The 16270-nt window shown below is 49.3% G+C and overlaps 1 protein-coding gene and 1 pseudogene across 1 annotated transcript; both read right to left on the reverse strand.

Moving 5' to 3' along the window:
- Positions 1–879: 879 nt before the first annotated feature.
- Positions 880–9791, reverse strand: ASF1B (anti-silencing function 1B histone chaperone). Its single transcript, XM_012641469.1, has 4 exons — positions 9683–9791; positions 4265–4380; positions 2332–2508; positions 880–1653 (listed from the first exon to the last, which is right to left on the reverse strand). The coding sequence occupies exons 1-4, from the start codon at positions 9789–9791 to the stop codon at positions 1447–1449; spliced, it is 609 nt and encodes a 202-aa protein (XP_012496923.1). The 3' UTR covers positions 880–1446.
- A 4135-nt stretch (positions 9792–13926) lies between these two features.
- Positions 13927–14659, reverse strand: LOC105807804 (annotated as a pseudogene).
- Between the last annotated feature and the right edge of the window lie 1611 nt (positions 14660–16270).

Raw genomic sequence — 16270 nt, forward strand, 5'->3', positions numbered from 1 at the left:
CGCCCAAGGGCCAGCTAGGCTCAGACTCACAAGCCAATTTCACTGCTCTACTTAGACTGGCACAACCGGCACCCCATCTAGCAGCTATCTGCACCCATGTTCCCAGGTCAACCACAGTCCCAGGGAAGGAGAGTCGGGGCCCTTCTGTGGGGTTATATGGTAAAGTCAAATTTAATATTATAAAAGCGTTTTGTGTGTGTGTGTGTTTGGATCATGATGTTAATTTCTTCCTATGAGTCAAGGTCAAAGTCTGAAAAATCACTGGTTATGATCTATCTACAGAATAGCTGGTTTGCTTAAGTTTTGGCAAAGGAAAACCCCTCCGCGAACCTCAATCTGGAATACAACTGTACAACCGAGACTGGAGTAAGAAGCTGCACAAGGGGACAAAAGCCAACCCACTGGATGGGGCAAGAGGCCACCCCCATGTTACGAGGAGAGAAACGCAAAGCCATCTCAGCCCACCCAAGAAAAAGGCAGAAACAGCCAGTATAGATGAAGTGCTTTTTATTTTTAGACCAACCAAACATTTTTAATATAAAAACTCTTTGTTATACAAACTGCAATCGCAACAGCATCCACGTAGCAGTGAGGGGACCGGGGCACAGAGCGGGGAGGATACCGCGGAGGGAAGGTTTTCAGAGTACCGATTGCTCCCCTTGCCTGAAATCACTCTGTGGCCTGTGAGCCCACATGGTCTTAGCAGAGGGCATGTCCAGGCAGCCAGAGGCAGAGGGGGCCCCGATGTTGACACTGACACACCGCCTCCCCACCACGGCAGCTTCTGGGGAAAGCCACCTCGAGTTAGGGTGGCAACAGGAAGGTGGCTGTGACTGGGAAGGGGCACCCACAGTGCCTCAGCAACAGGCTGATCGCACCTTTGGGAGCAGAGTTTTCCAGGGGCTGCTGGATTGAAAGACCTAAAAATCCTCCTGGGAGAAGGACTGAGATTGTATCCAAGTCCACCTACCAACCAGGACCCCTTGCCTGTGACACCAGAAAGCTGGGTGGGTCCGCTCAGACGTTTGGGAAGAGAAAGGAATGATGTAGCCTTGCCCAACAGGGCCAGAGCCTTGACGGGCGCTGACCAAGAAAGCCTCTAGGCAGGCCAGGGAGGCCTATGGGAAGAACTTTGGGTCAGTGGTCCTCACGGGACCACAGCGGCCTGCAAATGGAATTCCTAGTGTGTGTGGGAAAGAAAAAAGGACACAAGTCAGAAAAAATTAATAAGAACTGAAGTACCTGCTTCTTATAGGCCTGTGCAGCAGAAGTGAGACGAGCCTTCTGGGCCGCGGCTGGGGCAGACCCGAGGCCTGTTCTTTCCAGCCAAGTTTGACAGGTCTGGATGCAGTTGATGGCCCCCAAGTCCTCTAGATGGCCCCGCACCCTCTCTGGGGGGCCTGGTTGCCCCCTCCAGGTGTGCAGGGAGGCTCTGGGTGTCTGCAGTCACATGCAGTCCATGGAGTTCTCAGGGAGGAGGCCAGGGATGTAGCCAGGGAGGCCCAGGCCCTTGATAGGAGTGTAGCTGAGGGGGAGGCCGCAGGCCAGGTTGGGGTCCTGGTTCTCTATGGCCTCTGGCCTGTCCGTGTTGTTGTCCCAGTTGATGTGAAAGCGAGTTACTCGGGGGTTGGAGGCCAAGATGTTCCGCTGGAGCTGGGGCAGAAAGAGGAATGATGATCCCTTGTCGACACGCTCTCTCATTGCTCCCGCAGAGCCAGGACTCCCCTAAAACCCCACCGCAAGCCCAGAAAGAGCAGACCTCACTCCATCACCAGCACCAACCGTGTGCGGAACTCCAGAGAATGTCTGTGCACTGTGATTTAGAGCCAGGCCCTATCTTTTTCTTTTTTTGAGACAGGGTCTGACCCTGTTGACCCAGCTGGTGTGCCATGGCGTCATTATAGCTCACTGTAGCCTCAAACTCTGGACTCAACGGATCCTCCTGCCTCAGCCTCCCAAGAAGGTGGGACTACAGGCAAAAGCCACCACGCCTGGCTAATTTTTTCTATTATTTTATAGAGCTGGGGTCTTGTTCTTGCTCAGGTTGGTCTTGAACTCCTGAGCTCAAGCGATCCTCCCGCCTCGGCCTCCCAAAGTGCTAGGATTACAGGCGTGAGCTACCTCACCCAGCCCCTATCTAATCTTAATTCTGCAAGGCACGCCTCTGGGAAACAAAGACCTTTCTCTCTCCTGTTCTAGTGCTGCACTGCAAGAACCGAGCACACTACTTGGAAACTTTAAGAAGTGACCTTGGTCTCCTAGTGGTTTAACTCCCCCAAGTGTAAAGGAACCGGCCCGCTTGAAGCAGGAAGTGCAGAGATCGGGCCCTACCTGAGAGAAGTCTGGCTTCAGGGGCGGGTTCTCCCGCAGCTCGGGGTTGGGGTACTCGTTGTTGACGTAGTAGCCCACTCGGATGAACTCCTGTCCGTGGTAGGTGCAGGTGATGAGGACCACGGTCACACCCACAGCGTCAGTCTCCGGGATGAGGGATGGGTTGGGGGCGTCAGCCTAGGGGAGACACATCCCAGGCCTTAGCCTAGCTACACCCACACCTCCGCATCATGAGTACAAAGATTCCCAAGCAATGTGTAGTTACTGAGCAAAACGTACACTCTCTGCCCTCTGGAGTTTTCACAGTCAATGGGGAAGAGAGCACCAATCCCACAAGTGACTATAGCACATTGAACATGGCGGGAAGAGTGCGCGGTGCTCAGGGGTGTGGTGAGCAAGGGCAAAGTGGCGTAAGATGAGGCTGACCAGGTGGGCAGGCAGTCACCAGGCTACCTGGGACGGATTCGGGTGTGTGCTGCTATGGACAGCACTGGCCACGCAGGTGAAAACAAAGAGCCTCCCCCGATTCAAAAGCCATCAGGTTTCATTGGTGACAGCAGAGCATCAGGCCAAGCACGGAGCCCTGTGCAGCTGCCCAGCTGCGCACCCAGGACGCTGGCCCTGACTGCTGCGTCGATGGGGCTTGCTGGAGGATTCGACAGTGGTGGGTGAGGGGGTTATCTTCGATTAGGGCAGTAACAGCAGAGACCTAGCTAAGTGAGTGGATGTGAGCAGAAACTTTCAAAATTTAGTGTGCGTAAGAATGACCTAAAGAGCTCTGAATCCACATTTCTGACAACCCAGGTGATGCGACATGAGAGAGCCATTCAGGAGTTACAGTCCCCCCTCACTACTCACAGTCTGTACTTGTGAACCTGCCTACTCACTCACTTTTTTGTTTTTTGAGACAAGGTCTCACTCTGTCGTCCAGGCTGGAGTGCAGTGACCCGATGATAGCTCACTGCAGCCTTGAACTCCTGGGCTTAGTGATCCTCTGCCTCAGCCTCCTGAGTACCTGGGACGACAGGTGTGTGCCACCATACCCAGTTAACTTTTCTTATAGAAACAAGGTCTCACTATGTTGCCCAGGCTGCTCTTGAACTCCTAGCCTCAAGTGATCCTCCCAGAGTGCTGGGATTATAGGCATGAGCAACTGGGCCCAGCCACTTAATTTATTTGTAACCCTAAAACCAATGCTTGTGGCACTTTCATGGTCGGTTGCAAACGTGCACAGAGCAGAGAAAAACTGGAGTCACTCCATGCGTGTGCTCCCACCTGAGGTCAAACAAGGAAATGTTCTGTCTTCTCGTTTCAGCTCTCATACCGTGAACAAGCATCCTTTTTGCAGTCTCCTTAGTGCCGTGTTTTTTGCACATTTTGTGCTTTTTGTTGGCGAGGTTGCTGTCTACAATGGCCCCCAAGAGTAGTGCTGAAGTGCTGTCTAGGGTGTGAGAAGGTGTAGAGAAAATTCGTGTTGGAGAAGCTTTGTTCAGGCGTGAGTTACGGTGCTGTTGCCTGTGAGTTTAATAGGAATGAATCCACAGTATATAGTAGATAAGGTATCTTTAAACAGAAACACACATAAAGCAAGTTTATGTATGGATTGGTTGACAAAAACCAATTGTGACTTTCAAGCCCCTACCCTGTGTTTCCCCTGGGGCAACGGTTCAGTAGGTGTTCACGGCAACTTCATAGAACATGACTCCCCTGAACAAGGACAATCGATTGTAAGTCAGTGGCTCATGGGAACAGCTTTGACACAGAGGTGGGGAGGGAGCTGTCTAAAGGGCCTCTGAGAGGTGAGAGAGCTCCTGAGAGTAGAGCTAGGATTTGAACCTGCATTATTAACTCCTGAACCACACCGTGCGCTTTTGGGAAGAAAAGCATGTGTCCAGGAATCAAGGGCTGAGGCCCAAGGCCCTAGCTTTCTTACCTGAAACACAAACATGTGTCTCCCTGCTGGGACAGGGCCGACCAGCACCGAGTCCAGGATCTGATCAAACTCCTCACTCTCAGCTGAGCCGACGTAAATGATCTTCCACTCCAGGTCTGCAGGGACATGGGAGGAGAGGGGTTAAGAAATGAAAATAGCTTGACAGCAAGAAGGCAGGGAAAGGGTTTTGTCACATTAATTGTGGACAGATCCTTAACATATCAAAAGACCCGTATTCCCAAGAGCGCCTGACATCCTCGGGGTACCAAGTGCCAGGTGCCGCAGTCCTGAACACTGGGTGGGCAGGAAGCTCTACTTCCACTGCGGAAATTTCTCCTGTGGGCCTAGCTTGATAGGTGACCTTGACTTTGTACCTCCGAGGGGAAACTTGGGCCTCTCGGAGCCTGAGAGTGAACCGTTTGGCAGAAGCTGAATTGAGAAGCACGTGTCACAGGCCTGCTGAGGAGGGAATGGCAGGGAGTTGGGCCATTTCGGGGCTCTGCCCACTGGGTGCTGAGATAGGAAGCAGCATCCTCTTTCACACACGGGGACTGGTGCCACCGAACGGAGTAGATCCCTCGACAACTGGGACAGGGCAGCGGATTCCAATCTGGCAGGAGAGCCAGCCAGGAGGAGGGGGAAGGCAAGGCCGGTGGGGGAGCCAGCAGTTTCCTGGTCTTCCAGATCCCGCACAAGTCATGCCTACTTATGGACATTTGGGTGACAGGGACTCAGTCAACAAACGTGGCATCACACAGGGTGAGCCTCCGAACCCTAACTCACTTGCATCCCATCCAGTAGTGGGAGCCCCGCCCCCCGGGTATGCTCCCGCGAGATTAAAGGAAAAGTGCTTACGGAGACCCTGCCAATCAACCACAGGAAATTCCCAGTGACCGCTGCCTCTTGTAGGAGGTCCAAGTGTATCGGAGGCAAGGTCATGCTAGTACAGGGAGGCTTGGCAAGAGACCTGAAACTTATTTTAGGATCTTTAGAAATTACACAACCCTTTAGCTCTAGCAGCTGGGGGAAGTTTCACAAGCTATGATTTCACAGGAAGCAAACTCTCGGAAGCTGCCCTGTCCGTTGGTCCCATGTCCCACAAGAGCATCCAGCTTTGGAAGCACACGCACTCCGGGCCAGAGACTTGCCACCTGAGCTGAGCCCTTCTTCAATATACCCGCTTCCTGTCCCTTTGCGGTTTTACCCGGGCCCTTCTACTCAGGAACCCTAGCAGGTGGGTTGCAGGGGACCCTTTGACTCACTGGGGTTCAGTCAAACTCCGGCCTCTTATTATTTGCAAAGGGAGGAAGTTAAGTTTGATTTATTTTTGTTACAAGTAGTGATGCAACTAGAATCAAATTTTTTGGAAGAACAGAAAAACAAGCTAGCTCTGTTTTTCCAATGCAGCTCACCATTTTGGTATATTTCCTTCAGGGCTTTTTCCCTATAACCAGTGGAGTCCCCTATGGGTGCATTTAATTAGTTAATGCAAAGGGGGGAGGGGCAGACAGACACAAAGGAGACTGAAATAGCCCAGGCCTCAGTGTACCCACAGGTTCTTGATGTTGTCTAGCCGAAGTTAATACTTCTTGTCGAAACCTAAACAGTGTGCGGATGCTGACAGAAAGAGAAAACGTACTGCAAGGGCTGCCGTGGCCAGAATTACGGAAACTGGAGAATTTAACTAAGGGTCATAGAGAGATACTGATTCAAGAGTTAGAAGAGCTGATAAAACCATCTATGGGGCCGGGCGCGGTGGCTCACGCATGTAATCCCAGCACTCGGGGAGGCCGAGGCGGGTGGATCATTCAAGCTCAGGAGTTCGAGACCAGCCTGAGCAAGAGCGGGACCCCGTCTCTACTAAAAAAAATAGAGGGAAATTACCTGGACAACTAAAAATATATATATATAAAATTAGCTGGGCATGGTGGTGCATGCCTGTAGTCCCAGCTATTCGGGAGGCTGAGACAGGAGGATCCCTTGAGCCCAAGAGTTCAAGGTTGCAGTGAGCTATGAGAACACCATTGCACTCTAACCCAGGCAACAGAGTGAGACCCTGCCTCAAACCACTCCGCCCCCCACCGCCAAAAAACAAAAACAAAAAACCCCACAAATCTCCACTACATGTTGTTTTTTTTTTTTTGAGACAGAGTCTCACTCTCTTGCCTGGGTCGAGTGCCGTGGCGTCAGCCTAGCTCACAGCAACCTCAAACTCCTGGGCTCAAGGGATCCTCCTGCCTCAGCCTCCCGAGTAGCTGGGACTACAGGCATGCGCCACCATGCCCGGCTAATTTTTTCTATATATTTTTAGTTGTCCAATTAATTTCTTTCTATTTTTAGTAGAGACGGGGTCTCGCTCTTGCTCAGGCTGGTCTCGAACTCCTGAGCTCAAACATCCGCCTGCCTCGGCCTCCCAGAGTGCTAGGATTACAGGCGTGAGCCACCACACCTGGCCTCCACTATATGTTTAAACAAAATCCCAAACCAATGATATGATTAAAGACATGTAAAAAATCACTGTAGTGGAACTAGCTGGAGAGTCTGTTTCCTGCCTTTTTAGAAAAACTTATCTAGTAGGCCTTTTTTCTGTTTATCAGTTTGCTTTTGTTCATAATCACACAAAAGACCCTGTTGTCATAACCACTGCGTGCTAGCTCTGGATCAGAACATGTGGCTTCTATGACTTATTCAAGCAGTTTGTGTTGACTTTCTCAACTAAATGGGGAGAAAAACACACCTGATGCATTAAATGTGGGCCTATGCCTTGGAAGCATCTATTTCCAGATGTTGAGGAGAAAGGAGCAAAGGGAGCTTGGAGCCCTTAGGAAATAGGGGTCACCTGATGGGGCATCAAGGAAGTTGTCAGATTTTCGGTTGATAGGGCTGAGAGGGAGGTGGGAACCAGATTCTCTCTACTTCATGGAAAGAACATGAGAAAGAGACAGAAAGCAAGTTGACCAGAGTCACAGAGACTGCAGGAGGGAAATAAAGAGTCTGGATTTGCCACTTGAGTTTCTCACAGGACAAGCTTTATTGTCCAGGCTTAATTAATAATAGCACTCTCCTATAATGTATTTTGAGAGTGTTCTTGTTTTCCAACAAATTCTTTTTTCATTCCATTTATGCACTTCCCCTAAAATAGGGAATGGTTTCTTTCCCAGGACTGGAGCTAAGATAAAGAACATGGACTCAGAACTCCAGGGCCAACACTTCTACAAAGCTGTGTGACCTTGGAGAAGCTATTCCATTTCTATCAAAAAATAGCCAGCAGCCTGGGCGAGGTGGCTCACACCTGTAATCCCAGCACTTTCGGAGGCCGAGGCAAGACGCACTCAGGGCCAGGAGTTCCAGACCAGCCTGGGCAACATAGTGAGACCCCATCTCTACAAAAAATAAAAATTAGCCAGGCATGGTGGCAGGCGCTTATAGTCCCAGCTTCTTGGGAGGCTGAGGCAGGAGAATTGCTTGAGCCCAGCAGTTTGAGGCTGCAGTGAGCTATGATTGGGCCACTGCAGTCCAGCCTGGGCAACAGAGAGAGACCCTGTCTCTTAAAAAAAAAAAAAAATAGACCAGCAGGTTTAGTTAGTTTTTCCTGTTCTAATTCTATAAATAAGTTAGGAAAGTCACAGGGCACAGGCTTCCTAGGAATAAAAGCACTACACAATGACCATGCAACCATTTTTAAATGCAAGGAGCACGAACAGGCTGATTGAAACCTGATCTCCTGTCATCTGGGAACTGTGAATCCTTCAATCTATTAGCTCCTTACATCTCCTCCTGGCTTTTAAATTAAATCTTATTCCACAGTGTCATTCTACACTTTATTTATTTACACCCTGCCTTATTCCAGAAAGGATTTAACTCGGCGTATTCTATAGTTAGCCAAAAGTAAACTCTTTAATTAGAAAAGGAGTGAGAGAAACCAGGGAGACACTGACCCATGGGCTCACCCGAAGCGCACACACATCTCACTGTATCAGCCTCAAGTTAATCCAGGTGATCGGTTTTGCAGGCAAACCAGCCACCTGCCACTGAGAGGCGCTAGTTAGCACACCCCTGCCTCACAGGCTCCCAGATCTCCACCTCCTCAGCTGCTGCCTCTTCTCTTTTAACCAGCAAGTAGAAAAATGGTTTAATGGAGTACTTCCTCCTGAAAGCAAGGCTTGCCTTTTAGCGGTGCCAAGGCTCCCTGGGCGACCTTAGATTTTAGATTTGTATAGACCTTTGCTTGAAAGGTCTTTTGTGCTTTGTGGCTCCCGTCTTCTCATCTGTGAGATGAGAGCCATGGCCATCTTTAAATCACACAGATGAATAAGTACATCTGCGGAAGCACCTTGGAAAAGATGCACAAAAGGCTGTGACCTCCTAGCTGACTGTTTGAAGCTGGATCTTGTCACAGCTCAGCCCACTCCACGCTAGGTTGGGCCATCAAAAGCAATGGAAGAATTTGCTGCAGTAAGTCAGCCGAAAACTGGTGGGCAAACCACGGAAACTGGCTAATGCCTGCCTGGCTATGCCACCCCTTAGAATCTGAGTGTGTTCGTCCAAGCCCACAGAGAGGAGAGGGGAACAGGAGCTGGGAAGACCAAGTTACTCTCAAAACACTAGAGCTAGAAGCCAGGCCATATTTTTCCTGGGGGGAGCGCAAGCTTAAAGGGAGTTGAAGGAAAACTAAGGGGGAAGTAAGGTTCTAGGGTATGCGCATTGGGGTAGAAAACAAGCAGCAGTCGATGGGGGGGGTTGTTTAAATATTAGTAGGTTGGGGAGGGGATTGTTGGAGACAAATGGGAAGCTGAGGGGTGAGAGCGGTCCTGCCAAAGGGGAGAGGGGTCTTAATACAGGAAAAGGGAGGGAGCTTGGGGGAGAGGTCTCCATAGGGAAAATGGGAGAGGGCTGGGGTTTCCATTGGGGAAAATAGGAGGGGATTGGGGTCTATAGGGAAAAAGGGAGGTGGGAGTGCCTCACCAAAAAGGAGAGAGGATGGGTGGGCAGTCTCCAAGGGGAAACTAGGTGGGTGGCTGAAACGGAGGTCTAGCCACAGGGAAGACAAAGTGGCAGAGTGTCTCCGCGGGCTAAAGAATGGAGGCTGGGAAGGTCCCTCCACAGAAAACGGGTGCCTAGGAGCAGCTCCGTAGAAAGAGATGATGAGGTCTCCATGGGGGAAAGGAGAGTTACCGTAGTTGGGGAAGTCTCCACCGGGCGGTCGGGGCAGACAGTGGAGGAGGAGGTCACCAGGAGGTCCGAGTGGCGGGGTGGGGGGTGGTCGGGTTGGCCGTGGGAAGGGGGGGTCACGGGGAGATCGGGGTTGGTTGGCGGAGGGGGTTTTATGAGGAGATCAAGTTGGCCGTGGGAGCGGTTCTCCAGGGGAAGGCCGGGGTCGGCCCGGGGGTGGGGGTCTCCGCACAGGCACAGCCTCACCGTCCGCCAGGGCCTCACTGCACTCGAAGCTGATCTCGAACCGGAAGGGGCTATGGAACGGGCTCGGGTTCTCCAGCACCGCCACGTTCAGCACTGACACCTTGGCCATCGCCTCGCCGGGCTGCAGCTATGGCGGTGGCCGAGCCCGCGCCCACGTCTGTGTCTGGGTCCGGTGCGGGGGTAGGGGCGGGACGGTCAGCAGGTCAGAGTCGACCTAAGCGGCTCTCTCCTCCTCTCTCCGCCGACTGAAGTGCGCACCTCGTCCGCGCGCCGCCTTCAAATAGCGGGCCCCACCCTCCGGCCAATCACAGAAAATGCTCTCCGTCGGAGCGAGCACCCCCTCAGCCAATGCTGGAGCGCCGGCCGGAGCGCGCCCAGACTCCCCGGACCAATTCGCGGGGCTCCCTCTCCAGGCGTGCGAGGGAGGCGGGACCATCCCCCGGCTTCTTAGTGTGTCCGCCGGGAACCAATCCCCAGCGTCTCCGACTCAGATGTCAAGAGCGGTGGTGGGCGGAGCCAGAGCGCGGGGCTCCTCCTGACCAATCCCGAGAGTTCCCGCACCGGTGTGGCCCGCCCCCCCACTCGCCCCGCCCTTCCGGGGAGACGCAGCCCATAGTGGGCAGCGCTGCCAACGGCCGAGCGGTGGCGTGCGGCGCTCGCTGAAGAGGGCGGGAAGGGCGGTGCTCGCGCCCGGAGTGATTGGCAGGCGGGAGTGGCAGGGATAAAGCTGGTTTTCTGAGAGTTGATTGGCTGGGTTGTCAGCAAGGGGGCGGGAGCACAGGAAGGCTCGGCTGGGGATTCGCCGGAGAGGAGCGGAAGTAGGGGGCTGCCGCGGTTGAGTGGAGTGTGTGGGGGAAAAGTAGGAGCGTTTGGGGCTTCAGCGTGGGTCAGCAGGTGAGCGGGGCTACTGGCCTCTCAGGCCCAGCGGCCGGGGAGTCCGTTGTGAACGTTGTGAACGTTTGGCTCGCTCCCGAGGGGAGGCAGAGCGGCGGTAACGCGGCGCGCTGGGGCCGGGACCTCGGGAGTTGGGCCGGGTTCGAATCCCCCTCGAGGCGCTCGGAGGCGTTCGAATCCCCCTCGAAGCGGACAGTATTGAAAATGCGGTTCGAGTTCAGGGACCGCCCGGGGTTCGAGTCCCGGATCTGCCGTCCCGCTCGGCTTCCGAGGCAGCGTTTCCCCGCCCGTTCAGCGGGTCCGTGCAGATTCACTGACACGGCTCATGACTGCATAATACGTCCAGAAACTTCTCTCCACCCCCACATCTACCAGGGCCGGACCACCGTGGCCCCCTCCCTGCCTGGAAGACTTCAGATGCCAGAGAGTCTCTGCTCCCACGGGCGACCATCACTGTCCAGGGGAAAAACAATGCGAGCCACATACCTCATTGTACATTTTTTAGTTACTTTTTCTAAAAAAAGGTAAAAAAAAAAAACTCAAACAGGTGAAGTTAATTTTAATATTATGGTGGGCTGGGCACTGTGGCCACATCTATAATCCCAACACTTTGGGAGGCCGAGGCGGGAGGATCGCTTGAGGCCAGGAGATCGAGACCAGCCTGGGCAACATAGCGAGACCCCTGTCTGTGGAAAAAAACAAAAAAGTGTTGCATTTAATCCAACATAACCGAAATATTATTTCAACATGCGATCAGTATGTAAAAATGCTAAATAAGATTATCTTGCATTCTTTTACTGAATGGGAAGGCTTCACAATCCCATGTTTGTTTTACACTAACAACACATCTGTCATTGAGCATGTGAATCTACGTGTTGCTTGCAAATAGTCGATCTGGCTTTTTGGGTTTCATAAAGTTTGCAGTTGAAAAATGTAGATTCCCATGTTCCTGCTATTCCCAATATACTTCAGAGTCTTCTATGAGCTCAATTTGTATCAGTATTTTTTTTTCGTTTTAATTAATGAGAAGTAAAATGGAAAGTTCCACTTCACAATCTAGATAGCCACAGTGGAGTGCTTTGAGCCCCAGAGCAAGTGGCTACTGTATTGTTGGACTCTATATGCTTTGTTTTCTCTGAACCATCCAGCTCCAACTTCAAACCAGCCCTCTTTTTGAATCTGACCGGCCACCCTCAGTGCAGTGACTCTACCGGGAACCTCTTCTCCCAGCTCTTGGAATGGCGGGTGCCTTCTTGTCATTCAGGTCTCTCTGTTCAAATATCCTCTCCTCAGAGAAGCCTTTCCAAGGGTCCCCTGGACAGTGTTCAAACCTATAGGCTGTAAGCCTGCACCCAACCAATCCAAGCCACCAGCATCTCTCACCCGGCCACCTCTGTGGTCTCCCTAGAGTCTTAAGGCCTCACTCATGGTACTAGGCAACTTTTTGCATCTACATCTCACATTCAGTGAAAAAAAAAAAAAAAAAATGGGCTGTTAAAGAATTGAAAGGTTTTTTCTTCTGAAATTATTTGGCTTCAATGAAATTCACATTTATGATTGGCTTGATTTCTTGACAGTCATTGGCATACTTGGGAATTTTTGGGATTCGAGAAAATCTAAATTTCAAATGATTTCCATATGTAATTCGATTGTTCATGAATACTAAATTTAATGATGAATGCAGTTGCCACGATGTTACGCTTTCTAGACGTTTAATTAAGCATTTCTTCATTCCAACTTTGTAGTGTTTTGGCATTGAGGAACTTTTTTCCCCTTTATCCCTGGCCCAAAACTTTTCATAGCCCCTGAAAAGCTCATCAGCCACAAGCGTTATTTCTGTGGTGCTGATGAAGAAAGTGGCCCCGTCTATGGTGCAGTCTCCATACAGCTGGCTGAATGATCTTCACTTGTAAACCCGATCATGCTTAAAACCTTCAAAGGCTTATCCTACTTAGAATGAAACCTAAGATCTTTACTATGGCTTAGAAGGCCCTGCACAGTGGCCTCCGCTGACCTCTCAGGCTTCATCTAGCAGTCTCCCTCTTGTCACCACTCTCAAGCCCTTGCTGGCTTTATTTCCTGTCTTTCAACACGCCAAGCTTATTCCTGCTGCGGGGCTTTGCACTTGCTGTTCCCTCTGCCCGGAATGTGCTTCCTCCAGATAATTGCGAGCTTGTCTCATTCTCATCGTGTATGGTTCAGCTCAAATGTCCCTCTGAAAGAAGCCTGCCCAGACCCCACTATTTAAAATAGCCCTTCCTTAATCACATCGCCGTGTTTTATTAGTAGCACATATGAGAATATGTACTTAGGCTGATTTGAAATTGTGCTTATTATTTTGTTATCCCTCAGTAGATTGCAAGCTGGATAAAAGCAGAGATCTCTCAATATGCATCTCTTAATATTGTATTTCCAGAGCTTAGCACAGGGCCTGGCACATAGAAAGTCTTCAAGAGATTTCTTAAAAAAAATAAATCCAGGCCGGGCGCGGTGGCTCACGCCTGTAATCCTAGCACTCTGGGAGGCCGAGGCGGGTGGATCGCTCAAGGTCAGGAGTTCGAGACCAGCCTGAGCAAGAGCGAGACCCCCATCTCTATTAAAAAATAGAAAGAAATGATCTGGACAACTAAAAATATATAGAGAGAGAAAAAAAAAATTAGCCGGGCATGATGGCGCATGCCTGTAGTCCCAGCTACTCGGGAGGCTGAGGCAGAAGGATCTCTTGAGCCCAGGAGTTTGAGGTTGCTGTGAGCTAGGCTGACGCCACGGCACTCACTCTAGCCCGGGCAACAGAGTGAGACTCTGTCTCAAAAAAAAAAAAATAAAATAAATCTACATCACATGTACCCTGTAAATATATACAACTATTATGTACCCATAATAATTAAAAATAAAAAATTTAAAAGAAGCCATAGAAAAGGTTTAGTATAGTACCTGGAATGTGAAAAGCATTCAATAATCATGAACTGTTAGTAGTACCTGGTAATAAGCAGATAAGTCTTCATTATTATTCTTCTTTTTAGTTTTCAAAACATTTTATTTCATACAAATTTCATATGGTACAAAAGTATTACATGCTTGAGCCTGTCTCCCAAATCAAAGGTTCTTTCAGTTCTTCAGGCCAACCTTCCTTCAGAGGCAAATAAATAAGAAACCTGTCATATTAGGTAGAGCATATATAGAAAAGTTTCTTTTACAAGAACAAAAATATTTGGACATTTTATATTTAGTACAGTTTAGCAATCCAGTTTCTGTTGACAAATCAAGTTCATTGTTAGGTACCCATTACATGTACAAAAGAACTCAGTAGACAGCAGATATTTTAACGTGTAAGGAAAAAATTATCAGATTTAATTTTTTTCTTGTATTTTTCAAAGAAGATACTCCATCTGTAAATTCGTTTGGTTTGCCCTTTTTAGTCTTTTTACTCAATATTTTGAACACTTCCATTTTCTTCTTTTTGTAGTGACTGAGCTTCTTCTCTCTTGTTTTCGTCTCTCAAATTCTTGTTTCTGAGCAGCATGTTTATTTAGCTTGTACCTGTTCATATTCTTCTTGTGCTTTTTGATGTTTTCTTTTTATTTTTCTTTGAAATATTAAAGGAGTTTACTGTCTTGCTACATTGTCTTTCTGGCCGAGGCCGGTCGGAGCTCCACTGATCTTCGAAGCCTGGTAGATGCTGCAGTGTTCTTTAGGCAGAGGCTGGTCAACTTGCTCTTCTAACCAAGGCTGGTCAACTTTTCTTAGTTTCTTCCTGAGTTGTTCCTCTTCAACTAAGTAGAGATGTTTCAGATGATCCAGTTATCGATCTTCAAATTAGGATTCCTGTGATGTTTGAGCCTTCTTTTTCCTCCATAGCAATTTCTTGTAATTTTGCTGAATCTTCAGTTTTCTTCGAAATGCAAAGCCTTGTCCCTCCGAACGCTCCCAACGAAGGCTTGCGAATGGTTAGGCCGCCATATCCTCTGTTTCATGTTCTTACTCCTGAATCCGACTGAAGAACCTCTTTTGCCACATATCCCCAAATCCCCCTTTCACTGCCACCATGCCAGCCTCACCTGCGCCATTTCCACAGACCTTCATTATTATTGTTCTCTATTAAGTTTGGTAATTGCTGTTTTAGCATGGTTGAAATTTGCTGTTTGATATTGGAATACATTATTAAATAAATGTGGTTGTGTTTTACATCATTTTAATGTGCATTTCTTGCTTTATGTTTTTTTTGCTAATGACTTATTACTTGCTGCTTATTTTATATTTATTTTAGACTATGGAAATGATGTGAGACAAAAAGCAAATTCGAGTTCAAAATGGGTCATAAAACAGCAGAGACAACTCGCAACATGAACAACGCATTGGGCCCAGGAACCGCTAATGAACATACAGTGCGGTGGTAGCTCAAGAAGTTTTGCAAAGAAGACGAGAGCCTTGAAGATGAGGAGCGCAGTGGCCGGCCATCGGAAGTTGACGATGACCAGTTGAGAGCAATCATCGAAGCTGATCCTCTTACAACTACATGAGAAGTTGCCGAAGAATTCAGTGTCCACCATTCTGCGGTCATTTGGCATTTGAAGCAAATTGGGAAGGTGAAAAAGCATAAGGGGATGCCTCACGAGCTGATGGAAAATCAAAAAAAAAATTGTCATTTTCAAATGTCGTCTTCTCTTATGGTTCGCAACAACAAACCATTTCTCGATCAGATTGTGACATGCAGCAAAAAGTGGATTTTTTTTTTTTTGAGACAGAGTCTCACTCTCTTGCCTGGGCTAGAGTGCCACGATGTCAGCCTAGCTCACAGCAACCTCAAACTCCTGGGCTCAAGGGATCCTCCTGCCTCAGCCTCCCGAGTAGCTGGGACTACAGGCATGCGCCACCATGCCCGGCTAATTTTTTCTATATATATATTTTTAGTTGTCCAGATCATTTCTTTCTATTTTGTTAGTAGAGACGGGGTCTCACTGTTGCTTAGGCTGGTCTCGAACTCCTGACCTCGAGCAATCCTCCCACCTCGGCCTCCCAGAGTGCTAGGATTACAGGCGTGAGCCACCGCGCCTGGCCAAAAAGTGGATTTTATACAACTGTCCATGATCAGCTCAGTGGTTGGACTGAGAAGCCCCAAAGCACTTCCCAAAGCCAATCTTGCACCAAAAGAAGGTCATGGTCCCTGTTTGGTGGTCCGCTCCCGGTCTCACGCACTCCAGCTTTCTGAATCCTGGTGAAACCATTACGTCTGAGAAATCTGCTCAGCAAATTGATGAGATGCACCGAAAGCTGCATCGCCTGCAGCCGGCATCGGTCAACAAAAAGGGACCAATTCTTCTCCACGACCAGGGCCAACCACAGGTCTCACAACCGGCGCTGCTAAAGTTGAACGAATTGGGCTACGAAGTTTTGCCTCATCCGCCATGTTCACCTGCCCTCTCGCCAACGCACTACCACTTCTTCAAGCATCTCCACAACTTTTTGCAGAGAAAACACTTCCACAACCAGCAGGATGCAGAAAGTGCTTTTCAAGAGTTCATTGAATCCTGATGCATGAATTTTTACGCTACAGTAATAAACAAACATACTTCTCGTTGGCAAAAATGTGTTGATTGTAATCGTTCCTATTTTGATTAATAAAGATGTGTTTGAGCCTAGTTGTGATACTTCAAGTGCCCACACACTTGAAAAAGCATAAGAAATACTATAATA

This window comes from Propithecus coquereli, unplaced genomic scaffold, assembly GCF_000956105.1.
Source record: "Propithecus coquereli isolate 6110/MARCELLA unplaced genomic scaffold, Pcoq_1.0 Scaffold164, whole genome shotgun sequence".
NCBI classification, from domain to species: domain Eukaryota; kingdom Metazoa; phylum Chordata; class Mammalia; order Primates; family Indriidae; genus Propithecus; species Propithecus coquereli.